We start from the raw sequence: 27,024 nt of genomic DNA, 5'->3' as shown, positions 1-27,024 counted from the left end.
ATATAACCTTTGCATTTCATGTGTTTATTTGCTTTACATTGTTAAATAAGAGTGTTGTGCAAAAGTGTGGAGCCGCCCCTCATTTCTGTATTTTACTAGGAAAATGAAGAATTATTGCTCAAGACCCCTTTAAGAAATTACAAGAAAGTCTGGCTCCTTAGAAAAAATAAGGGGTGTCATAAGACTTTTGCACAACATTGTACACATAATGTTCTGGAGAATTAATGAAACTGACTCCATGCTGCAACATCCTACATACCTGTGATATCTGGACCAGGCCTGTCAGGATGACCTCAAAATAAATGCAGTCCTGTTTTTTTATGTTTTTTCTAATATAAAGTTTGATAGTAAGTCTTTATATAGTGCTCTTTTTAAGTTGTTACATAATGAAGAAAGGTGAAATTCATATGAAGCCACATAAACAAATGCAAAGATACAGACTTAAAATTTTTGACTAAAAGTCGTTTAAATAATGTACATAAGTGGAAAATGTAACATTTTAAGCATTTATAATCAGCTATTGTAATCATCATATTTGGACTTGGTATATCAAAAGAAGTGGCACATTTTATCACCAAAGCAGACAACTTTTGAAAAGTTGTTAATCAGTGTTTTCAGCTTTTATAACAGATTAGCAAACCTGGCCATAAATCACTGGCCATTCGCAGGAACTTCTTCCACAAAGGATGCAGGGAATATCCCAGTATTCCCGTTACACTGCCCTTCCAACCAGTCTTGGTTAACTGAAGATGAACAAATTGTGAATTAGAATCATATATTCCATCAAATTGTAGAGTTTCTGTATGTTTGACGTATAAAAGAATGAAGCCTCACTTTTAGAGAGCAGTTTGATTTTATCCCCTTGCTGAAAATTCAGATCCTCGGGATTTGATGACTCGTAGGAGTGAAGTGCCACCAGGTGAATCTCCTCCTGAAATCCCCAAAGATCCACAATGGTTATCAGTGTAGACGGAAATTATAACAGTGCAAAAACAAAAAGATACTAAAAGTACGTCAGTATCGCTAATACTGGGAATATTGCTGTTGTTACTATAACAACAGCAATAACATGGCAATAGATGGTTGCTCTCTTACCTCCTTGGTGTTACACCACAAAGTGACACGCCCACCGCTGGCACGGCTCCACAGCTTCTCCATTTCTGTGTTGGCACTGATTACACTTTGTTCACTTGCCTCAGAGGTTAAACTAAACCCAGTAAAGGTATTCAGTTGTAAGTACAAACAATGCATACCAAACATTCTTGTTTTCTTAATTATGCGCTCTACCTCAAGGTGATTGCAGAAGAAGGAAGATTCAGTTTCCTGCTGATTTTCTCAATCAGCATCGTGTAGGGTGACCCACACGGGACTGAGACGACAAAGTTGAAATTGAAATGCACTTTGACGATACATGAATTGTCTGTGGACTGTTTCTGATGAGAGGAAATAAAAGAACTTAAAATAACAGCCAGAATTAAACATCTCAGTACTTCTCATTGTCTTTGCGTTGGCATACCTGTCGCTGACGATTTCCACTAGTGACTTCACTTGGAGTAAGACCTTACATAAAGAAAATATGGAAAATTAGATTTTTCACATAAGGCTCAGATATCATTTGAAAATCCTCATTTAATTTTTGTATCCTGTACCAGAAAAGCCAACCTTGTATCCTTTCAGGTCTGGTGGGTGGCTGTCGGCTTGGAGGCGGAGTTATTCCCTGTTTATAGTTGTTCCCATTCAAAATAAAGAAAAGTAAAGACTGTGTTATTTTAAAAGCTTGGAAAGGAAACTACAATGTTTTAAGCGCTGACATTACCAGAGTCATTGATTATGACACCAACAATTGAGAATAATGACAAATAAATGCTTACCTTGTTTTTGTTAGAAGCTAAGGAGATTTCCAAACGTTCCAGATAGTTGTAAGGAACAAGCCCCCTCTGTGAAAGACATCACAGCCATGTTTACTCTCAGCAGACACCAGCAATGCATTAATTGTGTGATAAAAGTACATGATATGAATGCTGGCTTTAGTGCATAAAAACAACACAGTGTACTGGTGTTAAAATTTGTACAATAAGTGGCAGATGTGGAGATCTTACTCTTTCATTGAAGACCACATTTGCCCAGTTGTCAGCACCCTTCTGCAACACAAACACAATATTGCCTGGCACTACAGCCAGCTCATCACTGGTCTCAGGAATAAACTCAAAGAGCACAGTGTGCGGTTCTCCTTCCAACACCCTGTAAACACAAGAAATGTCCACATAGCATCAAGAGTGAATCCTCCCTTAGTTTTGCTGCAATAGGTGCAGGCTGCTGGGGGATTCCCATGATGCATTGAGTATTTCTTCTTCTCACTAACTATGTGTTAATGCACCTCTCTGCACTGAATCATACTTGTTATGAATCTCTGGCTCTCTTCCACAGCACGTCTTTTATCCTGTCTTCCTTCTCTCACCCCAACCCTCCCTGAGCCTGGTTCTGCCGGAGGTTTCTTCCAGTTAAAAGAGAGTTTTTCCTTCCCACTGTCGCCAGAGTGCTTGTTCATAGGGGGTCATATGATTGTTGGGTTTTTCTCTGTATGTATTGTTGTAGGGTCTACCTTACAATATAAAGCACATTGAGGCGACTGTTGTTGTGTAAAACTGAATTGAATTGAAGTGAAATTGAAGAGACATAAGACACAAAGGTTAAAGTTGCCACTATTCTGTGTAACGGTACATTTCTATTTTCAGGTTTTAATTATTAAACCTACACTCTGAGTCCCATTTTTCTCTTTGTGGAAAGCACAGTTTCATAGATATGTCTCATGCTTTCCCACATTTTGTATTTGTACGTTGTAAACATGTATAGTGGCGAATCCACATATCACAAAAACTTGCCACCTACAACATCATTAAATACTAAAATCATTTCTGTTTAAAGAGTTTCAAATCGGCATGGATCCAAAGTGACTATCATACCTCAGAACCTCAGGCTCTTTTGGACGAGTTGGACCATCGTGCACCTATCAAATAAAAAAAACAAAACACACAGTCCATCACAGACATGGCAACACACAGGGGTATGTAAAGGTTCAGTCTATCATCAAACTGTAAAGTTTTTATAGCCAATAAAAGCCAGCGTGTCACCTGAGGCTGCAATGGGGCAAATCCAGAGAACTCATCTTGAGGAACAACAGAGGCAACGACCTGATGATAACGGGGGGAAGTGGCTTATAGATATCACTCAACAATAATTTCTCCTCTATATATATATATATATATATATATATATATATATATATATATATATATATATATATATATATATATATATGCGTGTGTGTGTGTGTGTGTGTGTAGAGATGCTGACTTTTGATAACTTTATAATCACACTAGATTAGATAAAACAGGCTGGGTAATGAGTCACCTTTGCTTTGCCCAGGTAGTCTTTCTTCTCCAGCTCTGCAACATAGTGCTTATTTGGTTTAAACATCTCTTTTGATTGGAACTCGACCAGTTTGAAAAGTTTCTGTTTCTGTTGGTGAAATTTCAGTGTGAGTGGCACTTAAAGTCATGTGCATATCATTATCCTGTCACCTGATTTAAAGCAAAATTAGAATAAACCATATCAACTAATGGAATGAAGAAACTACTACATTTGATATCATAAATATAATCACATTTAAATGGGTTGACAAAAGTGATTGTATCACAACTCACTAGGATTGATTGCAGAGCTTTGTCGATTATATTAAACCTGGCCTCTGTCTTGTAGTTAAGAGCCTTCGTGAGGTGTTCCTGGGCCTTTTCCCAGTTACCCAGCTCAGCTTCAACCAGGGCCATATTGTGGAGAACCTGTGGAGACATTGTTAAGCTTGTGTCCTTGGCCAGGAAAAAAGAATGCTAAGTTGTATTATGAATGAACAGCTCATAACATCAAATGAATTATTTAGGTGTAATGTTCAGGATTAATAATAGAATCAAGAATACTCACATCACAAGCATATAGTATGTATCTGAGACCAAGCGCTTTGTAATCTATCAGCTGGTTGCCCCTGAGTGTTTTAAAGGTTTTCTGGAAGTCCGCTAAACTCTCCTCATACCTTTACGTAGAGACAATAAAGTTAAAACATTTGCATATGATATACTATTAAGCATTTTTAAATCACAACATTAAACATAAAAAAAAATATGGTCCTTTTTTTAAAAAAAAAGAAAGAAAGAAAAAAGACAGGTGTGACTTGCCTCTTCTTTTTGTAAAAAGTGATTCCTCTTTGAAAGAAGGCAATGGCCAAATGTTCATCCTTGCGTATGCTGCAATCAAACGCCTGAGAAACAGAAAGAAACTGTCACTTCCTCTAGAAAACATGGTAAGGTCTACTTCTCCTTTCTCAGTGACTTGCGCTTTCAGGCAGCATATCGGAGAATTGTATTTCAGCAACCATCAAAAGAGTTTCTTGTTTGGACTAACTTGCTGATACGACAGCTATTAATATTTGTGTGTTTATGCTTCAGCCTGCAGATCAGACATACCTTTTCAGCAGCATCAAAGTCTTGGTCAAGAAGATGGAGACAGCCAATGTCAAAACAAATTTTGGAGTTTGGTTCTTGAATAGCCAAGAAAATCTCAAGTGCTTTGGAGAAATCTTGTCTGTTGACGCAAGTTACCGCCTCATCCCACTGGCGCAGAGTGTCCACAAAAGACATGTTGGCAGGTTTGGTGTACACTGAGCTATAGACCACAGTAAGGAAGTTCCTCTGATTTGTACCATTGAGAAGAGGAAGTGTGATGAAAGTCATTGTTGGTGTATATAAATAACACATTACCACCAGGTCTTAAAGCTAAAGGGTTGTCCCCTTTTTCCCAATGCGATGTTACATGACAATTCATTATTTGTGTTTGGTGTTTAAATAAAGCTCATCTGATTTTGTTATACTTTCCCATCACCAGATATGTCATACGTGTGATGTTTAGCCATAGATTTCCAGGAATGTTGACAGACAGGGTGTAGGGAATGTGATTGCACAAGAACAACTTAATGATGTGTCATTAAACAAGGATAAGATAAGAAGAAAGACTGAAAGTAATAGGGTTATATATTTATTTGTTTATTTATTTATTGAATCACGATTTGCAGCACCAGGTAAAAACACTTTGAAACAGGCAGTTGGTATTCTTTTTGTTGTCTTTTAGTTATCAGAAACAACTACAACTTCCGGCTTAATGTTTTTAAAAACGATAGTGACCTACTAGTACAAGCTTTGCACTCTAGCACAGCTTTATTAATTCACTTGTATTGTAAATGAAATCAGTTGTATTGATGGGTTTTCTTCTGTTGTTTACCAAAGTATGTATTCTTTACCTTCAGAAGAAAACTATTCCAGCTTCCTTGCTTTGTGGTTGGTTCTCTACCGCCTAAGCCCACCTACGCTGGCTCTCTCCACCAATCACAGCAGAGCGACTTGCGCGCTGCCTCCCTCCGGCTGATCCAAACTAGCGCTGGCCCCATCGGTAGTTAAACAAACATGGCTCTGCTACATTATCAGACAACGACTCTTTATGATACGTAGGCAAATTTAAAGGAAAAAAAAATGCGAAGATTATTAAGAAACACGCCATGCGTGATGTGACACTGCGGACGGAGAGTCGCTACATTATTTAGTGCGTTAGCTTAGTGTAGCCTTTTGTGACCGTGTTTACACGTAGCTAGCTCTTGTTGGCTAATGTAATCTAGCAAAATGGACCTTGGATCAATGTTGTACAACAATTTAAAAGAAGTTACATGGAGTACTACGTCCTTACCATTAGATCAACTCGTCAGTAATTATAAGTTGCCTCAAATTGTCAAGCTGGATAACGGCAAGTAACTTTACCTTTTCACGCCATCAGCGCAGCGCTTGTTAGCTGCTAGCTAGCAGCAAAGGCAAACTTAAGCTGTAACAAATCTTTGCGATTGAGTTTAGCAGTGTGACTTACCGTTTCTCAACAGCGTGATCTAGTTTACATTACAAAATAAGCGTTTTCTTATTCTCTCTTTGCTTTTGGTTTATTTTTGGTAATACCTTTGCATCCGTTGTGCACATCTCACCTTTTTTGGTATTAAACGTGTAAACCCTATAGTCATCATTATAATGAAGTTATTTCAGGTTTAGTAAAAACTGTATTGCAACGACTGATGAGTTGTACCACATACTGTCTAGCTCCACCATTGGAAAGCCATTTTTTTAAATATATAGATGTATTGTTGCAGGCTGAGTCACAATGCCAATCTTATAACTAAATCGTAACCTAGTTGCTCTGTTTAAGCTGAGAAGCATCATTGTCTTCATTTTGGTTACAAAAAGACAAGTATTTATTTATTTGTTTTTAAGAATTAAGACATGATAATGTTATGGTGCTGTGCAAAAGTATTTAGCCACCACTAATTTCTTCATAATTTGCTTAGAAGTTGCCAGATTTGCATTTTCTGAAGTGGTCTTGAGCAATAGTTCTCCAGGTTTTCTGAAGGTTTTTCAAAGTTTTTCTAGTTCTTGTATCTGACCATTTTCTTCAAGGACAAAAAAGTACCTAATTTAAAGGGATCATTTAAAGGGACCAGCCAGTGTTGTGTATACACTCCGATTCCCATTTATTTTGTTGAGTCCACAAAAAGTACCAAATTAACCAAGAACCTGACTGAAAATCAGTAGCATCAGGTCTGATGGAGCAGTGAATGCAATTTAGAAATGTTTGGTTCAGAGCATTGTGAGTATGTACAGAGAAAGTCAGGAGTGACTACAGCCACCTGTTAAATAGGGTGGAGGCTGAACTGCAGCAACTGGTGTAAAGAAATTACAAGAAGGCTGCCTTAGAGTTTAGGCCGTGTTAAAGAACAAAGGTGGTCAAATAAAATATTGACTTTCAATTTTGTTAGAGTTGTACAAACTCTGCACTTGCCTTATAGCCTGTATTTCCATGTATGTTTGCACATATTGCAGCCATTTCCCATTTTCCTACTAAAATAAAGAAATGAGTGGGGGCTCAAGACTTTTGCACAGTACTGTTACTATCCCTCTAACTAAACTATATGTTAATGCAATCCTGGGTCTGAACGTGTATCCTTATCAGAATCAGAATACTTAAAAAATACTGATTCTGATACAGTCCTGGGTCTGAAAGTGCATCTTTAAAACTATGTTACCCTCAGTATGCCTGAAAATAAACATGCTGACTGTGCCCTGCACTTTGCTATTATGTATCATTAATAATTTGAATAATTTTCTCCATCTCCCTGACACATGCCTGGCCTTTTCTGGAGAACTAAAGTGGTGTATTGTACTTTGAATGATAGAGCATGCTTTTTAGAGAGGTATGGATTAGGCCATTAGTCATTGACTAATGGCCTAATCCATAGTGACTTTAAATGTGCTTGGTAATCCAATGCCTCAGTTTGAATGGAGCAGACTGTATGGCTAAAGAGTGGTATGAAAGCAGTGGTGTTTCTCAAAGTGATATTTAATAGAATGGCCTGTTCTCTGAGTTATTAAGGTTCAATAGTTCTCTCATGACCCACATCCAAGACACCACCTGGTAAAAACATATATAAACATTTTTTGTTTTAGATGTTTTGTTGCTGGATGGTTCAGTGCTTACTTTGTGGTTAATTTAAAGTTGTAATTATGCAAATTATGCTGTTTTCTGCTCTGTAAATAGTGTGGGGTTTTTTTTGTTTTTTTTCCTGTAGGTCAGCTGGTTGAAGGGCTCAGAGACAATGACTACCTCTTGATTCATTCCTGTCGTCAGTGGACGACTATTACTGCTCACAGTCTGGAGGAGGGACATTATGTCATTGGGCCCAAAATAGAGATCCCAGTTCACTATGAAGGTGAGATGCAGCCACAGTCTATGCTTATTTAGTTTGTCTTGTAAATGGTAAATGGACTAGTTCTTATAAAGCGCATTTCTACTCTATCCGAGCATTGAAAGTGCTTTACAGTATTTATATGTTGCGCATTGTCAGATATCAAATATGATATTTGATGATGCATCTTTGCCTAAACTGAAGAATTATTCACTAAAATATATAAGGCAAAAATAAATTATGTGATTTTATAGTTGTAAGTCTGTGTTGATGCAAAACACGCGCAAAACACCATTGACGTGTCTTTTCCATCTTTTCGTAGGTCAGTTCAAGCTGCTCGAGCAGGACAGAGATGTCAAAGAGCCTGTGCAGTACTTCAACAGCGTGGAGGAAGTGGCCAAAGCTTTCCCTGAAAGGGTATATGTTATGGAGGAAATCATGTTCAATGTTAAGGTACATTTAATCCATCTATTTTTATGTGACATTTATGAATATAATATAATATAATAATATATACAGTGGGGCAAAAAAGTATTTAGTCAGCCACCGATTGTGCAAGTTCCCCCACCTAAAATGATGACAGAGGTCAGTAATTTGCACCAGAGGTACACTTCAACTGTGAGAGACAGAATGTGAAAAAAAAAAAATCCATGAATCCACATGGTAGGATTTGTAAAGAATTTATTCGTAAATCAGGGTGGAAAATAAGTATTTGGTCAATAACAAAAATACAACTCAATACTTTGTAACATAACCTTTGTTGGCAATAACAGAGGTCAAACGTTTACTATAGGTCTTTACCAGGTTTGCACACACAGTAGCTGGTATTTTGGCCCATTCCTCCATGCAGATCTTCTCGAGAGCAGTGATGTTTTGGGGCTGTCGCCGAGCAACACGGACTTTCAACTCCCGCCACAGATTTTCTATGGGGTTGAGGTCTGGAGACTGGCTAGGCCACTCCAGGACTTTCAAATGCTTCTTACGGAGCCACTCCTTTGTTGCCCGGGCGGTGTGTTTTGGATCATTGTCATGGTGGAAGACCCAGCCTCGTTTCATCTTCGAAGTTCTCACTGATGGAAGGAGGTTTTGGCTCAAAATCTCACGATACATGGCCCCATTCATTCTGTCCTTAACACGGATCAGTCGTCCTGTCCCCTTGGCAGAAAAACAGCCCCATAGCATGATGTTTCCACCCCCATGCTTCACAGTAGGTATGGTGTTCTTGGGATGCAACTCAGTATTCTTCTTCCTCCAAACACGACGAATTGAGTTTATACCAAAAAGTTCTACTTTGGTTTCATCTGACCACATGACATTCTCCCAATCCTCTGCTGTATCATCCATGTGCTCTCTGGCAAACTTCAGACGGGCCTGGACATGCACTGGCTTCAGCAGCGGAACACGTCTGGCACTGCGGGATTTGATTCCCTGCCGTTGTAGTGTGTTACTGATGGTGACCTTTGTTACTTTGGTCCCAGCTCTCTGCAGGTCATTCACCAGGTCCCCCCGTGTGGTTCTGGGATCTTTGCTCACCGTTCTCATGATCATTTTGACCCCACGGGATGAGATCTTGCGTGGAGCCCCAGATCGAGGGAGATTATCAGTGGTCTTGTATGTCTTCCATTTTCTGATGATTGCTCCCACAGTTGATTTTTTCACACCAAGCTGCTTGCCTATTGTAGATTCACTCTTCCCAGTCTGGTGCAGGTCTACAATACTTTTCCTGGTGTCCTTCGAAAGCTCTTTGGTCTTGGCCATGGCGGAGTTTGGAGTCTGACTGTTTGAGGCTGTGGACAGGTGTCTTTTATACAGATGATGAGTTCAAACAGGTGCCATTCATACAGGTAACGAGTGGGGGACAGAAAAGCTTCGTACAGAAGACGTTACAGGTCTGTGAGAGCCAGAGATTTTCCTTGTTTGAGGTGACCAAATACTTATTTTCCACCCTGATTTACGAATAAATTCTTTACAAATCCTACCATGTGAATTCATGGATTTTTTTTTTTTCACATTCTGTTTCTCACAGTTGAAGTGTACCTCTGGTGCAAATTACTGACCTCTGTCATCATTTTAAGTGGGGGAACTTGCACAATCGGTGGCTGACTAAATACTTTTTTGCCCCACTGTAGCTATAATTCTAAACGCTTCCACCAAGAGTATTTCATAACTGTAGATTTCCAGTTAAAGTTTAAAATTTTCCAAGTTAAGGTTGGTAAAATAGATTCATTTCATTGCGTATATCGAAATTCATGTATGTAATGTTTTCATAGATGGCTTCAGGGGAATGCAATGAAGACACAGAGGTTTACAACATAACACTAAACACTGGTGATGAACTGACGTTAATGGGCCAAGCTGAGATCCTTTATGCCAAAAGCTTCAAAGAAAAATCAAGATTCAACACCATTTTTAAGAAGATTGGAAAGCTGAACTCCATCAGTAAGATCGGTCGAGGCAAGATGCCTTGCTTGATTTGCATGAACCATCGCACCAATGAGAGCATCAGCCTGCCGTTCCAGTGCAAAGGCAGGTTCAGTACCTGCAGTCCACTTGAGCTTCAGATGCAAGACGGGGAGCACAACATCAGGAACATCGTGGAGAAAACCCGTCTCCCGGTCAATGTGACAGTACCCAGCACCCCACCCCGCAACCAGTATGACCTCCACCTCATTAGGGAGGGTCATCGGTACAAATTGGTCAACATTCAGACGAAAACAGTGGTTGTGTGCTGCATTCTGCGAAGCAATAAAATTATCCCTATCCATTTTCCGTTTCATATAGCCATGCCACGATTTATTGTTCCAGAAGAATTGCTGCAAGGAGAGTTGTGGTTAGATACTATGGTGCATCGCTGGTTTGCGTTCTGCCAGGAGCAGTTTGATATCGATGACTATTCTCGTGCTGTCCGGGACGTACGAACAGACTGGAATGAAGATGGCAAAAGCCCCAAAAAAAGCAGTGGCAATGGTAGTTGTAGCAGTGGAGGAAGCGGGAGTTCAAGCAGCTGTCCCAATCATATGCAAATTCCCAGCTCTTTGACTTACGCCCGAGATGAACTCACCCAGTCCTTCCACCGACTGTCTGTGTGTGTGTATGGCAGCAACCTGCACGGTAACAGTGAGGTCAACTTGCAGGGTTGTATGCCATGCGGAGATTGGGCTCTTATGCCTTCTGATAGTCATCCTTCAGAAGAGAATGAACACTTTTTCCCAGAGCTGTTGGACTGCACAAACCCACAACCAACCCTCAACAAGCTGGATGTTCCCTATGAGGAGCTGTGGTTGGATCACTTGAGAAGTCAGATTCCAAAACCCTCTCAAAGCGAAGGAATCAGAGGCCTCAACAGTGACTGTGCCACAACAGCTGCACTGACAAACCCAGTCACTTGTCCTCTGGGAGCCATAACCAGCTCTGATGTGCCTCTTGCTCCTCCACCAGTCCCACCAAAGTCTGAAGCTGTGAGTATAATCTATTGTACTTTAGAGTTTTCGGTCTTAGGATTGGAGTGTTAGTTGATTTGATGGCGTCCGTGCTCACAACAAATGTATTTTAATACTACAGCAAAAGCCAGCATGAGTAGCTACTATTCAGTAAATTAATAAATAAAACTACTTGAAAACAACAAGTTTGATTGGCTGTTGCAGATAAAAAGCTGAACCTGAGGGTTCTTTGAAGAATGACTGTAATGTAAGAACATAAGCTTTAGTTACTGTTTCAACACAAACTCTTTTCATCCTAGGTGAAGGAAGAATGTCGTCTTTTGAATGCACCACCAATCCCACCACGAGGCCTGAAACAGATACCATCAGTGCCTGTCCTTTTGAAGCCACGGCAGCAAGAAACTCGGTCTCCAAGTCCAACCCTCTCCTATTATTCTTCTGGTCTCCACAACATGTAAGAATTTAAATTTTCACCCACATTCTCAAAACAAATGCTGTAAGATATCAAGTTTTGTACCTTTCTATGTTTACATGTATGAGGCTATTCTTATGCTATAAATTAATCTACTATTTTTCCATTAGCAGTGGAACATGTGAGCAAGAAGGAACTGACCCACAAGAGCAAAGCCATGTGTGCTACCCTTGCAGCTGGGCTAATTCCATCAGCACTGAACCGAAGGCTGTTTCGCCATGTAGTAGCTCGCCGTTAGATGGAGTTTTATCGCGGTTGTCTTGGCCAAATCATTTCAGTGGAGGGGATTCGCATTGCATGGACGAGTTTCTGCCAACAACCTGTCGAAGTTACTACAGCTACCCCAGAAAGAGAACCCCAAGCACTCCAAAAACCTGTACAACCAGCCTTGTTGACTTTGATGGCCGAGAGTATGCACACCGCAGTAAGGACTTTAACTTGCCGAAAGCATCTCTGAGTCCTTTCTGCAACAAATCTTCAAGCTGCAATTCAGAAATGTACAGTGACAAGCTCATAGATGCATCTAACACTAAGCAGAGCCTCTCCTGCCCGATCTTGCCACCAAGAACACCAAAATCAAATGCCATAAAGAAGTGCACAGATGTGCTGTCAGAGTCAGTCTGTGACAGTAAGCCGGAAACTTTATATTCCTCACTTGCTCAACATGAGCAGGGAACAAAAGAGATACACTCCATCTCTAACACTCCAACTGTTAACTGTCCATCCTTGTCTCACACTACACAGTGGCAGCCACCATCGAGCTTGGCTGGCCTTTCAATTGAAGAGGTCTCCAAATGTCTGAAATTTATCGGCCTGCCAGATGACATTGTTTCTCTTTTCGTGTCTGAAAAAATTGATGGGAATCTACTCCTGCAGCTCACCGAGGAGATTTTGTCTGAGGACTTCAAGCTAAGCAAACTGCAGGTGAAGAAACTCATGCAGTTCATAAATGGGTGGAGACCCAAGATATAACAGTATGTAACTTAAAAACTCCTGTAAAGCTGAGAACATCATGCCTTCAGTATGTATGCTATGCACATCAAGCCACAAAGAGTTTCTTTTTGTATAGTATGAACTTATTTCTTGTTACTACATGGTGGGGAAGACAAGTGGGTAATGCCCACTTAAAGTCTATGACTCCTATTTGCTAACTGAATGGAATCATTTGGCACTTTCACAAAGACATTTACATGTCAACTGCTTACTTTTACACCCACGACCTATTCATGTCATTACACAGATACTAATTTAAGCCAGGGAATTGAAAGAAATCCACATAATCGTTTTAATGTGAGAGCTATATGAAGACAATATTGTCTTTTGTTAAAGGAGAGTGTCACAGAATTTTGCTGCGAATAGCTAAATGTTTAAAAAGAGCACGAACTAGAAAATATTTGAAATATATATATAGTAGAGCCAACTGCCAATAATTACAGAAAACCCAGTTTGGTATCAGGTGACAGGAGATGGTTAACTTTGGAAAATTAATTACTGCATGTAGTCAATGCGACAGGGTTCTGTTTTCCCTCAGAATTTGCATCCCCTTAATATAACTGTGCTAATAACAGTTAGCTACGCTAAGTCATTATCTGCAGTAGGGTTTAAAGGTGACACTTCCTATGCAAGAGCTCTTTTTTGTGTGTGCCTGAAGTTAAACACTGCTTATTGTAACCTAAAATGTCTCAGCTAAATGTCACTTTGGGTTATTTAAGCCTGAAAAGAAATTGGTTACATCTAACCAAATTCTGTCCTTTCTTTTAAACTCACATGGAGATAACCAAAAGCGCCAACAGATCTTGGCGTCCAATATAAATGAAAAATTAAATGCATCATGCACTTTGGTAGATTTCAGATTAAATATAGCAGTTGAGGTCATTAAATATAATTGATGAGATTGTTTATGTAGAGAATGAATGCACTACATTTTTTTTTAATTGCAAGGGTACTCATTTGTTTCCACTGTATGTATTGGTAAGTGTTACCTACAATACTTGCGAGACAGAAGTAATAGTTTTTTGCGCCTTAACCCAGAGACCTTAAACCATTTGATATGTTGACGTAACATTTTCTTTTTGTCAGAGAGTATACACTAACAACTGGAGTTTCTCCAGACCACGGAAGCATGTAGGCTAAACTTGAAAATGATAAACTACAATGAAATATTTGTTTGTATTGGTAACTTTTTTAAAAAATACCCTTGATTCAGAATTGAGTTATTTATGCAGTAATTTAACATGATGCAAAATATGCAGGAGAGTTCTTGTCAGACCATTCTTATGGCTGACACATGAAGGTGCCTCAGCAGTCACAGCTTTTGTACAACTCGGGTCTGGTCTGTTGGCCAATAGCTGTTGTTTTGTTTCCCCCCCACCCAACAGTTTTTTTTTCTCTTTTTTACAGTGGGGTGTTACATATTTTACTTGATATTTTTTTATTTTGTATGTAGGTGCAAATTAAATATAATTTTTTTTTTATTGAAATGATTACTAATGTTGAGATTATTTTTTATTGAGAAAAAGCTTATGTTCAAATTTCTGTTTTGTTTTTTTTAATTCTGTAAAATGTGGGTTCTACTCGGGTTTCTAACTTCATGCAGTAAAATAACACTCGGTCACGGGGGGAAAATACCTACGAATCTCTTTCGCACTCCATGGACACTGACCAAAAGATAATGTTAATAAGCTGTATTTCCTTTTAAGTTAGTGTCAGTATCGCTGTTTTTATGGAGAATGATTTCTGTCCCTGGAAACTTATTACATAGCATAATGTCTTATGCAATAGCCATGGCACTCCAAAGTGACCACGGAAAGGAAATGCAAAGCAGTGGAGTATTATACGGTATTATTAAGCGTATTGAAAATGCCACAGTGTTCATTTATAAAAAATGCATGCCAAAGAAATAATTCCAAACCATTAGCCAATTTAACTTGAAGAATTCTGCAATTATTCAATGAACTGTGAAAACACTCCAACACCTAGCCCTGTCCGACTAATCCAACGTTGTGAAGCACTCGGAACCAAAGCTCATTCTGCGTTGGTAACACACTCAGCTCTGGATCACTGCCTACATGAACTGTTGCAATTTTTTGTACAAAAAGAAGGTAAATAACTGTGACACTGGGTTTGACATCATTACTTACAAGTTGAGTTCTGAACATTTGTTTTTCATTTTAACTCTTGTTTTCCCTGTTTCCCCTTTTGCATTGTATCATCTATTAAACATGGATTAACTGGTGCTCGTGTTTTTCTTCTTGGTCAAGTAACAGTAGTAGGCTTCATAGTAGTAACGAGCATGACCATTTTACTACTGATCACAAAGTTTGAGCGATTAACGCAATCTATATGATATACAGCAAGAGCTTTATGTGTAAGTCAGTCTTCATTCATTGATAAGCCTGCCTGTCCAGGGAAATACGTGTCTATGCTGTGACATGGAGAAACATGAGTTTCATCAATTCCCCAGAATATTGTGACATATGGTGGTTTCACCACTTGGCTCCATGTCTATGTTAAAGTTCTGCGAGTCACTGTACTTGTTGGAGCACATTGTAAATGCTATCTGACAAAGAAAATTACTTGAAATATATTTATAAAAATATAACTTTACTTTGCAACATTTCCTGCTAATAAGAAGGCCAAAGTCAGAGCAGAGGCTAAAAGGACAGGGAGACATTCGAGGATTTAAAATTTGAATTTCATACTTCATAAAATTACAGCTTGTTCCAGTTCAATTCATCAACAGTTTAGAAGAGTAGCCATCTGAAATTTACCACCTTGGGTCATTTTCCCCCAAAATTCACGTCAGAATTCATTTTAGTCGTCTCTGGATTCAGTGAATAACTTCCAGTTAGAAAACTCACCTGGTTTATTTCTTTCTAACATTATTTTGCTCTTTTCCAGTGCGACTGATGATTTGTTCAGCTGATAGACAATTATTTATAATTTGGGTCATTTCTCAGGCAAAATTTGAGATGACTGTAAAGAATTAATAGAGACAATAAGTAACTGATTAACTGGTTATTTTTAGTAATCGATATTGAGTGTATGTTATCTGCATCTTTTATAGAATAGCAAATTGAATACAGGCGCATGTCAAATACTGCAAAAAGGAAGTGAGACAGCAAATTGCATCAGGTGTTCAGCACCTTTATCAACAGTTTGCTGTTTCGTTACTTCTGCTGTCTTGCACTTTCCGGTTGTACATTAAGCAGGCTGACATGCCACAGATCAAAGGTTTCCTAAGTTCTGCTTTTTATCAACATGTGATTTAGGCTTACATATTCTAAACCACATACTTTTAAAGCTTTGATTAAATTTGAATGTCTTTAAGTAAGTGTGATTTATTGAAAATACTTTGCACAAGCCTTATCCATATAAACGATTTCAATAGAGGTTATGAAAGAGCAGACATGCCTGTTTTCTTCAGTTGCTGGTGCACTGTGCAGCATCCGGCTTTTTAAAATAAGTGTACATAAATGCAGATTTTAAAGGTTTTGCCTATTTTTCATGTAATTATGTGTCTACTGTTACCAACATGTTTTATTACCTCACTCTAAAGACACACACTTGGTCAAATTTGGCAAGCTCTACTTTTAAAACAACTGCATATGAACAATGACTAGGCCTGTGATGCCAACTTGTGCTTATTTGTTGCATTGTTAGCCGTTCCTGCCATTTGCTGCCTCCTTCCTGACTCCACCAGGTTTTGTATGGAGCATTTGTCTTGATGTCAACACAGCAACTTGTTTAAAAAATGGCTAATGCTCTAAGGAAACTAATTTGATTGGACTGGTACTTGACTGGTATTAGTTACCATTAGTAACTAATGGGTGATCATCAGTTATCCCGTTCAACTGTCAAATCTCTAATCTGATTAATTCCTGTTCTTAATGGGAAAGTTTTCTGATTACCTGCCCTGTGCAACTGAATTATAACTACATGGCTGAATTCATAACAAAATATTACTATATGAATGCCGTAGTGTATAGTTATAGATTAGTTACAGATTTCACACTTTCCACAGAATTTTATTTCTTCCTTTTGTTCCAAACGTCATACAATTTTGCCAAGCAAATTGGCAAAAAAAAGAACAAGACGCATATAAAGGTTTTCCACAACTGCATTAGAGAACATATTTAACATCAAAGGATTCTTTCAGGCCATAAAAATCATTTGCATACAGTTTCTAAACGTGTGATTTATTTTGAATGACTCAAATCCACGGTTCCCAGCCCACCCAAACTCTGCAAAGCACATTTGGATCCATGGCCTGGTCTAGCAGACAGTCCACCTGATTCTCCACTGACAGGCCTTCGGCTGGAAGTCTAGCACGAATGTTGTGCTCCTTAGTGCCCAGAGCCACCGACTGCATCCCCGGGAAGGCACCATCCTTCTCAAAACCCAGCTTCAGCTCCTCACTGACAAAATAAACCCAAAACATCAAGTCAAAAACAAGACAAGCTGGAGAATAAAACAGTGACTGAATTGTATTATAAAGGTTTCTGATTTCAGATATGACCCCTAATATGAATCAACACACTCAGTAAAATGTTACCATTAGTTGAGTACTGGGACTTTCCATCATTATGGATGTCAAAAACAGAGGGTTGTACTAGCATAGAACGTTAATTAAAGCCTATTAGACGTTTCATAATATGATTTGATGATCTACCTGGTTATAGCAGCTGGATTAGCTCCATCCAGTTTTCTCTTGGCAAAGTTAACCTTCTGCAAGGGATACCAGTTGATTTCTTTGGTGTTCACAGTCTCTGTCCATGTGCCTCCTTTCCTCAGTTGTTTCATCTCAAAGTTCTGCATGATAACAATAACACAACTTTTTTGTACCGTAATTTGAAAAACAGATTAAAAGTCTTTAATGTGCAACAGCAAGCAACATTTTATTGGGGGAAATTAAATTAATTCAATTTCACAAATAAAAACTGTAAAACAACAATAGCCACAAATGAAAACAGAACATGCCACATGTTGTATATAATACAATCTTGATCCGTATCCAAAATTCAGCACGTGCTGTCTGCAGAGTCGAGGGGTGATGATTTGAACTTGCTTTGGATACAACACAGGACTTGGGCACTTTGCAGTCATTGAGTCGACCATGAACTTCTCTGTATTCTAGAGTCAAATGATCCTAAGCACAGACCGAAATCTTCAAGAGAAGGGCTGAGGAAGAAACGAATCCAGAAAAGTCCAGATCTCAACCTGACTGGAATAATGTAACGACACCTTAAGAGAGTTGTGGCTAACTGGATGCATTAAAATCTCAATGAACACTATTGAAAACATTATCCAAAATCTATCCACTCATTCAATGGTTACCTTCCAGTCCAGGGAGGGTTCCTTGACAAACACGTCCATAGTGTTAAGCAGAAGGTCTGGCTCAGCCCTGTAGGCCCGCAACGAATGAACCATGATGTTCTGGATCAAACCGGACTCCTTCAAGGGTTGCATTAAATTCACAAACTGTTGGGTCAGCCGGAAAGGCATGAGCTCAGGCACAGGGAGGAACTGGGAGAAAATACGGGATTGCACAGAAAGAGATTAACAGTACAGTAGGTCACCTTCTGACATGCTTCACATTCATGCAGCCGGTCACCTCAGCTGTGACAGTAAGATTCATACACCTAAACCAGAAAATAAATTCTCCCAACCCAATCACGTGTAAATCACTTATTGCCTCTTCTATGGCATTTTGCTTTAGGCGAGTTAACATTCCTTTCACTGGATATACCTGTGTGGATGAGCCAAACGCATGCCCAAAGTCAATGCCAATCATGCCCCCTGTTTCCATATTTATCATGAAGTTGGAGAGGTGGCGATCTCCAATCCCAAGAATCCAGTGACTCACGCACAGCAAAGCGTGAGAGCTAATGAAGTGGGATCGCAGGGACAGAAAGGCCTCCGGACTGTTGCACATGTTTAGAAAAGCTCTCCTAGAATTTAAAACAAAGAAAAATATGAAGGTTATTACTGCAAGTGTTACCATGTCCCGAGCAGTCATGCTATACATGCAGTCCACTTACTTCAGCAAATCGCTGGGCACACACTGCAATACTTTCATAAAGTTGTTGACAGCATCGGCACGTTTTGCTTTCCTGGCAAAGAATGAAATGCAAGTGTAAGTCTGTTAAAATTATTCAAATTGTTTTTTATGAGCATTTATTGAACCCAGTGTCATAGGAGTAAAAATTCAGGTAACTCACTTATAGGCCAGACCATAAAGTGCAATAGGGCTCACACGATTTTTGTCTTTTCGGTTTTCTGGTGCAAAGCGTGAGAGCCAGGCGTTGTACTCATCCATGGAACTTTAAAACAAAGACACAACTGCCATCATATCATCAAACTCCTCACACACTAGATGAACTTCATGTTCTTCACCAAACACAGGCCCACGGCATTAGGGTGGAATAAATATACTGTACCTCCCTGCCCTCTGCTGCTCCTCCTCAGTCATTGTGTTGAGCACAAACTCCTTTAGAGTACAGGTGTTTTCCATCCATTCAATCAGACCAATTCTGTAATCATAATTTGCTTAGTTAGTTAGTTCGTTAATATTTTGTCTAATAATTGTTAAGTAATTAAATATGGGACCAAGAACCAAATGATACTTATAATATTAAATACATTTTTCTTACTGGATAGTCTTATCAGAGAAAACTAAAAAAAACCCATTTTATTCGATCTTTAATCAGTGTAATGAGTATAAAGATTAATATGAACTGAAGGGACAGATATGGAGACGCAGACATGCCCACCACCTTGTGTTTATAGGAATGACTTGATAGGTGCGGAGCTGCAAGCCTCTGTGCAAACACGACGTGTCCTGGCTCAGCAGGATGTTCATGACAGCGAAAAGCTGTTCGATTCGTTGGTCCTGTCGGAGGTCCTCCCCGCCCTTTACCAGAAAGGGGTGGTCCCGCTCGTCATCCCCACGAATGATGAGACGCTTGGGACGACGAATAGAAGACATCACCTTTACCTGCAGGCAAGATCCCAGAGAACTTTCACACTTACAGCCAGGACGAGAACAAACCGTTTAACTCCTTCCTGTTTTAAAGTGCATACCCTCTCATCAAAGCCGGTTATCTTTGCATGATACTCTGGCAGTGGTTTGGCTCTCCCGTCATATTGTCCTGCGAGAAAGAAAACACAGCCCCATCAGTGGATAGAACATAACGGATGAGACTGTTTGAAATAAATCAAACAATATTAATCAGTATAGCTCTTAACCTGGGATCTCCAGCTCATTTCTGAATGAGTCTGCTTTAAATCCACTCAGCCAAGGTGAGTATTCCTTCAGGTTCCCTGGCTCCTTCTGAAATCCACGCATGGATGCAGCCAGGTCATCCACTTTCTGCAAAAAGGTTTTATCTTTCCTCTTTTCAAACAGCTGTTTGCCGTTCGGTCCCAACAATTTCTCCACGTCTTTGAAAAACTTCTGCAGGGAACAGCATAACATTATATTTTCTTGATTAGAAGCTGCATATTCTTTTCACTTGCTGATGAATGATCTGTACTAGCCTCCTAATTCCACAAATTTCTGGAGAATCATATTTTTGAGATAAAAAAAAAAAAAAGAGGAAAAAAAAAAAAGAAATGACAAACTTTGATGAATTTCTTTCGAAACATCCCGTGACTATCTGCGCTGCAGTCTCCGAGTATAGACCGCATCTCTTCATACATGTCTCCCATTTGCTTCCTGTTAAAAGTCTGCTTTTCCAGTTCAATTCTTACGCCATCCCACCAATCCTGCGTGTGGACAGAATGAAAACAATCAGTTTTCGTCTGGCATTTTGATTGAAATCATGTCTGAACTTTCACTCATTACCTTAAAAATCATCTCAGGATTTGTCAGCTGCTGAAGCGCATCCACAAAGTTCTTCACAGCACCTCCCTTGTCCAGCATGCTCTTGAGCCTGTTGATGCACAGCGCTCATAAAAATTAAACTGAAGCTTTTGAAAAAATATTTTTAACACCGACCCCCCAAAAAAACTGCACCTGCAAACTTACCTGTTGACAAACTCCTGTTGCTGGTGTCCTGTAGCAGAGTCCTCAAACTGGTAGCTCTCACTGCTGATCATGAGTGCATAAACCAGTGCCTGAGGGTAGCACTTTGCTATCTGCTCTATGCAGTGCTGTACTGCCACAGCTTCTGGCTTGTCCAAAAGAGCAACCATCTGACTGATCCAGCTAATCAGCATCCAGCAGGGAACAGACATCATCTATATACAGACAGACGACACAATTAAAACATCTGCATTCCCAAAGTTTTGAGGTATTTGGTTTACATTTGCTAATAGTTTCAATGTTTTTTATGTTTACTGGACATATATTATTTTTCTTTTATAATCAGCAGAATTACGTTTCGACATACTAAAGACATTCTTTGTTAACAAAGCCAACCTCTTTTGTCATGAGGTCCAGCGTCTCAGACGGGTACAACTCAATGATCTGTAGCAGGCGTGGGAACTTGAGGCGAGCCTCCTCTGAATTCATCTTCAGTGCTTTCAACATGTTTTCCACTACATGCATCGGCAGCACCAGAAGGTCTGGAAACTGTGTTTCTGTAACCGTAAACAATGGCAACCAACATTTGAGGGAGGAAATAATCCTTTCAGTAGTCTTCAGCACACAGCTAAAGTGTTAAGACCAAGTTATTGATCACATTAAGTACTCTGGGTGCTCACTGTTGGTCTTTTTTGCATCAATCTGAACAAATATCTACCTGGGAAATGTCACTACTCACCAGCATCGCTCTGCTCCTCCTCTCTTAACCGTTTGTCACAGAAGTTAGCCAAGGTCATGTATGTCTCTATGACGCTGCTAGTCTCCACAAAGTCCTGAGAATAAGACTGAAGCTCCTCGTCGGCCTTTCTGGTCGCTTCACATAGCAACTTCAGCGCCTGTAACTGCAATCCCACTTCCACTTTCTGCAGGAAAAAACTGCTTTTGTGATTCATTTGTTCATTCAATTAGTATAAAATTACAAAGAAGGGTTTAGCGTGATAATCTGCTGTGGAATAAAGTGGAGCCTTTTGCAATTCCCATATATAGCACAGAAATGATGCAGAACACTTTACATCCAATTATTTTTGCCACTATAATCCCAGTTTAGTCATTCATGCAAGTTTCTTCTCTAGCCAGCAACTATAAACAATGTATTTTCCTAAAAAGTAGAGTACCTTTGGATCTGCATTGGACGAGGAAACTCCAGAAAGCTTTACGACTCTCTCTGCTTTGTCAGCATCGATAGTTCCTAGGACTGATGGACTTCTGCTTACAGCTGTGGCCAAGATGTCGAACGATGTACCCTGGAGAATCTTCTGGTATCTGAACACTTTAGCTGTAGCACTCTGACTGTCAGTGTCAGCCTGAAGGTCCTCTGGAGAGAGAAATGAGCTGACATGAAATATGGCAAAAAAGAAAGCTGAAGGCCTTTAAGCTTTGAATACTCGACACTTGTGTGGCATTCTTTTTCCTTCTCACCCAGGAGTGGGATGGTTTTCAGCATGGTGCTGATTTGCTCCACAGGACCCTGAGCCTGACACCGTTTATGGCTGTAGCGGCTAAAACTGTGGACCCACCGCAGCAGCCATCTTCTGTCCATTTTGGCTTCTTTGTGAAGTTCTTTCAGCAGCTTCACAGCGACGGGGAAGTTATTCTGAAAACATTTGTTTGTCCAGGATGAGTTTGATGGGAAAGCATGCTAAAGAACAGACAGAGGAACATCCACACTTGTTTCTTCACCTGCTTCTGGGCTCCATCAGCCATGCGTAGCTTCATGTTGAACTTACAGTCATTTACTAATGTCTCAATGTCGCCCGCTGGGTCACCTGAGCCGTCCACCTCCATGCTGTCAGATGGAGCATGGCCTCTGAGCTTTTCCCTGATCTTATCCAAAAAGAAACACCTGAAACGTAGAGAAAAAAAATAAGGTAGTATCAGGTTCTGTTATTTGTCTTTACTTTAAAAAAAAAAAGAAAAAAGATATGCACGCAGAGTCTTCTTACCGAGATGTAATGATATCATCCCACACATTCACTGGGTCCACTTTAGCATCAGGATACCGTTCAGTCCATGATCTGATGAGGTGCTTGAGGGAGTCCAAGGACACTAATAAAAAAAAAATTGTAAAAATTGCAAAAATGTTTCAGAGCTTGAAAAAAAAAATTCAAACAAAGACAGTTTTAGGAATAAATATTCCAAAATCTTGTAAAAAGACCAAACAAACATTTTAAACATTTTAAAAAGCCACTATCCACTCACCCTCTTCTTTAATAAACAACAGGAAGTCCTGGATTTCGGTCAAGGCCTGCACTGACTGCAGAATGGTTAGCCGGCTTTTAGTCAGGAGTGTATCCACGTTGGAGTAACTCTATATGAGGCAAACGAAGTAAGCATGTGTAATAAGTTAATCTAGATAACACACTTGTCTGCTTATTCAGTTAACAGCAACAATCTGTACATATATAACCGTTTTTTCCCCCCTATTTCATTTATGAAATAAACTGTTCTCTGTAAATCAAAGAATCGAATGTGCTGGACAGAGAAATGAGTGTGAGAGCAGACCTCCATAAAGAGCTGCATGGCGTAGTTTGTGTAGTATTTGGCGCGGTCGTAGTCCTCTTGCAGGATGTAGAGCAGGCTGAGTTCCTGGCTGTAATGACTTTCCAGCAGCTTTTTGCGCTCCTCCAACTTCATGGCATTGTCGATGAAGCTGAGGAGTGTTTGGTCCCGCTCGCCCCGCTGCAGCTGCTTCAACATGCTGCGTATCATGTGCTGCAGGTACATTTCCTAGGACAAATGCAATCGCCACGGAAGCAAAACATTTGAAGAATGGATTTGATATCAAATGACCAAAAATGTCACAACATGCTGTGAATGCTTTTGTTACACTGCTATGCTACACATTTCTTTTCAATTTTAAAGATACAGTTTTAAGGATTCAGTGACACCTAGTGGTGAGGTTGCAGAAGGACCCAACTGTATACCCCTAAGTCTCCTCTTACTAGCGTGAAGGAAAAGCCACAACTGCTAAAAAAAAAATAAAATGAAATAAAAAAAAGAAAGAAAGAAAAGAAAAGAGAAACACTCTAGAGCCACTTTTGTGTAAACAGGGCTAATGTGGAAATAAAGTGGGACAACATAGCAGGGACATAGCATAGCTCACTCAAGGTAATTAAACCAAGATTGTTATCTTCAGGAAGGGAAACCGAAGGAACATGATTACAAATATGTTCTATTTCTGCAGATCAACAGCCCCAAACCCTGCAAAGTAAATCTTTAAACCTAATTCACTGCGGCAGTGTTTCATTCAAAGAGTTTTGGAAAGCCACTAAATGAATGAATAGATTACAAAATGTAGGTTTCCAATTTAAGCCATCAGTTACCACAACAGAGGAAACATGCAGGCTTCAGTTGCAGGTGAGTGGGAATTCCTAAACTGTAAAATCATTTGGGTTATTATTACCTGGTAGAGAGGCTCTGACCACATCATTTCCAAGTTGGGTGGTGAGTTTTCATCTATGTTCACAGTGGAGCAGTACTGAAGAGACTTCCACTCAGTCAAATGACTATATGCATCCATAGCAGCCATCTCCCAGAAGTCCTTCTCACTGTCTGTGGGCTCGCCATCAGGCCAGCTCTCGGTGTTTAGAGCCTGTCAGTATATAAGAGTTTAAACAAACAGCAAGCAATCCAGTGAAACCTGGTGCCCGTTGATTTCATATATTACTTCATATGTTTTCCTGAAATATTTAATATGGTTTCCTTCCCTTCCGGTGGGAAAATATGGGATTCAACCACCAGCTTCTACTGGACTAACAAACCTCATTGTAAAGCTTCACAGCCTCTGCAAAGTCAGTGTTGGCTTCAGCTTGGAGCGCAGTACAAGTGATGGATTTGGTCCCGACTTTACCACCAAAGATTCCACGCACAACATCATAATCTTCCAAAGATTTGTAGAGCCTGGAGAACAGCGGGAGACAAACAGCACAGTAAATATTAGAGGTGGCAACCACCACACACCCCGTGATACAACTTTATCACTATACTTCACTCCTGATACAATATTACCGTGATTTTGTGACGTGCTGAATATTGTTTTTTGAAGCAAAGTGAGACAGTCAACACATGCAAACACTGACAGTGAAATAAACGTTATTAAAGATAAAGTCATTATACTATTAGTCTAGTTTGCAGTTAAAAGCAATCTACTTATTATATTACAGCAATTAACTGTGATAAATCAGTGAAAGTCACGGGTGTTGCTGTCTACATGGAGAGAAAGTCACATTTAACTATTACATTTGCTCCCAGCAACATTCCTATTCTGCAGGAATATAACCACAATACAACCAGCTGTCCCCTCGAGTTGTGACACAGATTCATTCAGACTGATGGAAATGCAGCAATATGTCTGCATTTATAAATTAGACAGTACTTGTTGCCAAACCTTCAACAATCTCTGTGAGTGAGTGAAGTCAGTCCAAAATATCAGAAAAATATTGATATTTGGTGTCCATGTTATGACACAAAATCATAACACACAATACTATACTGATTTTTTTAAAATTTTCCACTTCAAAACAAACTCCAGACACTCTCAATCAGTAAACTAAAACTCCTGAACCTGTGACCTTCAGTGACATCATAGCTGTGATTTTGTTCTTTGATGTAATTAAATATTTCGAAGAATAAAAAAATCAGATAAAGAAATATTAAGAATAACACTCAGCTGTAAGGCAGCAATTACTGCAATACCTTGCAAGATTAATCCATTTATTGGTGTCTGGGGGGATTTCTTTGTGTCCTCGTGACCGTTTGGCAGGACGTTCAGTGGGGCCGTCAGCATGCAGTAAACCCTCTTCCAGCAGCAGGATGCCCGATGGCTGCTGCAGACTCATGAGACAAGTGGAGCTGATGGAAGCTGGGTTGAGCTGTTGGAGCTCTTTATGTTGGTAGCACATATCCTAGCACACAAAAAAGCCCCCCCAAAATACAACATTTATATATATTTTCTTCAATATATTAAATACAGAAAGGGGAGTTTAACTATCAAATCTGTTTCTTACCTGCACACAAGCTATAAACGGAGGAAAGCAGAGCGTACTCTTGCTCAGGAAGTTGCTCATGTTGGACCGCAGCTCCTCTTTGATCCTCGCGCTCTCCTCTGGCCTCTGTTGTTTCGCCATTTCTTGCAGTATACCAGCAAATAGAGAGCTGAACAGCTGTTTGGCTAAAATCGGGTCTCTCTAGTTAGGGCAAGGGGAAAAATGTAATATTTAACATTTTACATACAATATTTCTTCCTTAAAATTTCCCCCTTCATTTTGGCCCATCATTTGCAACTATTTTTGTTGTATGGAAGTGTTTATGATAAAATCAAAGTCTGATCATATGGTTCATCATGTGCCCGTTTATGGTTTGTCTGAACAGATGGCGTTGGCAGTCTTACCTGTGCTAGAGCTTGAAGTGGAGCGATGAGGTTACTGTACGGGATTTGGATGTCTGGAAAGTCTCCCACCCTGTAGTTACGATACAAAGTCACCTGAGCCTCTTTTCTAAGGGCCAGATTGGCTTTTTCTTCCTGTGACACACAAGAGAACCACTGATAGTTACGAGTCTATCGCAGGCCTGGAAAGTTAGCGAGAGCAAACACAAAAAATCTGCATTATAGATGAACGGATTGGTCTGAGTGGCTCCTGGTTGAATCCCAGCACGGTAGATACCTTTTCCTGCCGTTGATGCTGGATCTCCTTTTTGGCAAAACCTAAGCTGACTTTCTCCTGATCCTTCAGAAACCTGCGTCTCAGTCTCAGGATGTTAGCCCGCTGCTCATTTACTGCTGTTCATACAAAGTGAAAATTTACATTTAAACCAATGAGTGAAGCTTTAGTCTCTTCTTACTGAAACAAGATGTGTTTGCGGTGGTGCTTTTTTTTTTTTTTTTTAATCAACAACTGAAAAATTTGTTTACATTTAATACTATGCAGTTAATACTGAGGTGGCTGGTCAAACTAACCTCTGGTGCGGCTGTCCACCTCATCTGTTGATGCAGTGAGGCGCCTCAGCCCAAAGCCTTCTCCTATTGGTCTTCTCGCTGCGGTTCGCCTCTCTGCTTTCTTATCAAACACCAGCAACGACGACATCGACTCGGAGCCGAGTGAGTACTCTGCCAGCGTATCCACGCTGCTGCCTGTCAGCCAGTTATATGCAGTACGTCGACCTGGGAAAAACACAGCTGTGGTAATCTGCATATTCAAAAATG

At 39.8% G+C, this 27,024-nt stretch overlaps 3 protein-coding genes across 5 annotated transcripts in view; 1 reads left to right on the top strand and 2 right to left on the bottom strand.

Annotated features, from left to right (window-relative positions):
• Positions 1-3: 3 nt before the first annotated feature.
• Positions 4-4,841, bottom strand: ncf2 (neutrophil cytosolic factor 2). Its single transcript, XM_040036258.1, has 15 exons — positions 4,518-4,841; positions 4,230-4,312; positions 3,979-4,087; positions 3,705-3,839; positions 3,412-3,519; positions 3,132-3,191; positions 2,964-3,007; positions 2,100-2,241; positions 1,872-1,937; positions 1,663-1,717; positions 1,517-1,560; positions 1,288-1,433; positions 1,096-1,207; positions 835-931; positions 4-743 (listed from the first exon to the last, which is right to left on the bottom strand). Exons 1-15 carry the CDS (start codon positions 4,806-4,808, stop codon positions 652-654), a joined length of 1,584 nt encoding a protein of 527 aa, XP_039892192.1. The 5' UTR covers positions 4,809-4,841; the 3' UTR covers positions 4-651.
• A 544-nt stretch (positions 4,842-5,385) lies between these two features.
• Positions 5,386-14,972, top strand: garem (GRB2 associated, regulator of MAPK1). 2 transcript variants are annotated; one of them, XM_040036257.1, is made up of 6 exons: positions 5,386-5,844; positions 7,709-7,849; positions 8,148-8,278; positions 10,096-11,283; positions 11,565-11,719; positions 11,851-14,972. In XM_040036257.1, the coding sequence occupies exons 1-6, from the start codon at positions 5,724-5,726 to the stop codon at positions 12,707-12,709; spliced, it is 2,595 nt and encodes an 864-aa protein (XP_039892191.1). In that variant the 5' UTR covers positions 5,386-5,723; the 3' UTR covers positions 12,710-14,972. The 2 variants fall into 2 exon arrangements, with proteins under 2 accessions (XP_039892191.1, XP_039892190.1); XM_040036256.1 differs by having other exon boundaries at positions 5,392-5,844; positions 11,848-14,972.
• Positions 14,973-16,743: 1,771 nt separating this feature from the next.
• The window catches only part of prkdc (protein kinase, DNA-activated, catalytic subunit), a 31,422-nt gene continuing 21,141 nt past the window's right edge, over positions 16,744-27,024 (bottom strand). The window contains exons 59-86 of one of the 2 annotated variants that reach the window (XM_040036245.1): positions 26,779-26,982; positions 26,486-26,601; positions 26,212-26,343; positions 25,829-26,008; positions 25,518-25,726; positions 24,584-24,722; positions 24,226-24,414; positions 23,325-23,549; positions 23,022-23,130; positions 22,766-22,868; positions 22,503-22,665; positions 22,242-22,416; positions 21,938-22,137; positions 21,502-21,685; positions 21,159-21,325; positions 20,766-20,977; positions 20,583-20,670; positions 20,360-20,503; positions 19,985-20,192; positions 19,820-19,887; positions 19,513-19,733; positions 19,177-19,269; positions 18,958-19,059; positions 18,778-18,849; positions 18,486-18,687; positions 18,074-18,262; positions 17,409-17,548; positions 16,744-17,154 (exon numbers count right to left, since the gene is read on the bottom strand). In XM_040036245.1, coding sequence (XP_039892179.1) covers positions 16,950-17,154; positions 17,409-17,548; positions 18,074-18,262; positions 18,486-18,687; positions 18,778-18,849; positions 18,958-19,059; positions 19,177-19,269; positions 19,513-19,733; positions 19,820-19,887; positions 19,985-20,192; positions 20,360-20,503; positions 20,583-20,670; positions 20,766-20,977; positions 21,159-21,325; positions 21,502-21,685; positions 21,938-22,137; positions 22,242-22,416; positions 22,503-22,665; positions 22,766-22,868; positions 23,022-23,130; positions 23,325-23,549; positions 24,226-24,414; positions 24,584-24,722; positions 25,518-25,726; positions 25,829-26,008; positions 26,212-26,343; positions 26,486-26,601; positions 26,779-26,982 — 4,439 coding nt within the window. In that variant the 3' untranslated portion in view covers positions 16,744-16,949. The remainder of the gene's footprint in view (positions 17,155-17,408; positions 17,549-18,073; positions 18,263-18,485; positions 18,688-18,777; positions 18,850-18,957; positions 19,060-19,176; positions 19,270-19,512; positions 19,734-19,819; positions 19,888-19,984; positions 20,193-20,359; positions 20,504-20,582; positions 20,671-20,765; positions 20,978-21,158; positions 21,326-21,501; positions 21,686-21,937; positions 22,138-22,241; positions 22,417-22,502; positions 22,666-22,765; positions 22,869-23,021; positions 23,131-23,324; positions 23,550-24,225; positions 24,415-24,583; positions 24,723-25,517; positions 25,727-25,828; positions 26,009-26,211; positions 26,344-26,485; positions 26,602-26,778; positions 26,983-27,024) is intronic. The other variant, XM_040036246.1, reaches the window with a different exon arrangement.

The sequence above is a fragment of the Simochromis diagramma genome, unplaced genomic scaffold (assembly GCF_900408965.1).
Source record: "Simochromis diagramma unplaced genomic scaffold, fSimDia1.1 OVJJ01000271.1, whole genome shotgun sequence".
NCBI classification, from domain to species: Eukaryota; Metazoa; Chordata; class Actinopteri; order Cichliformes; family Cichlidae; genus Simochromis; species Simochromis diagramma.
The sequence above is the reverse complement of the archived record's forward strand: the minus strand, read 5'-3'. Positions and strand labels throughout refer to the sequence as shown.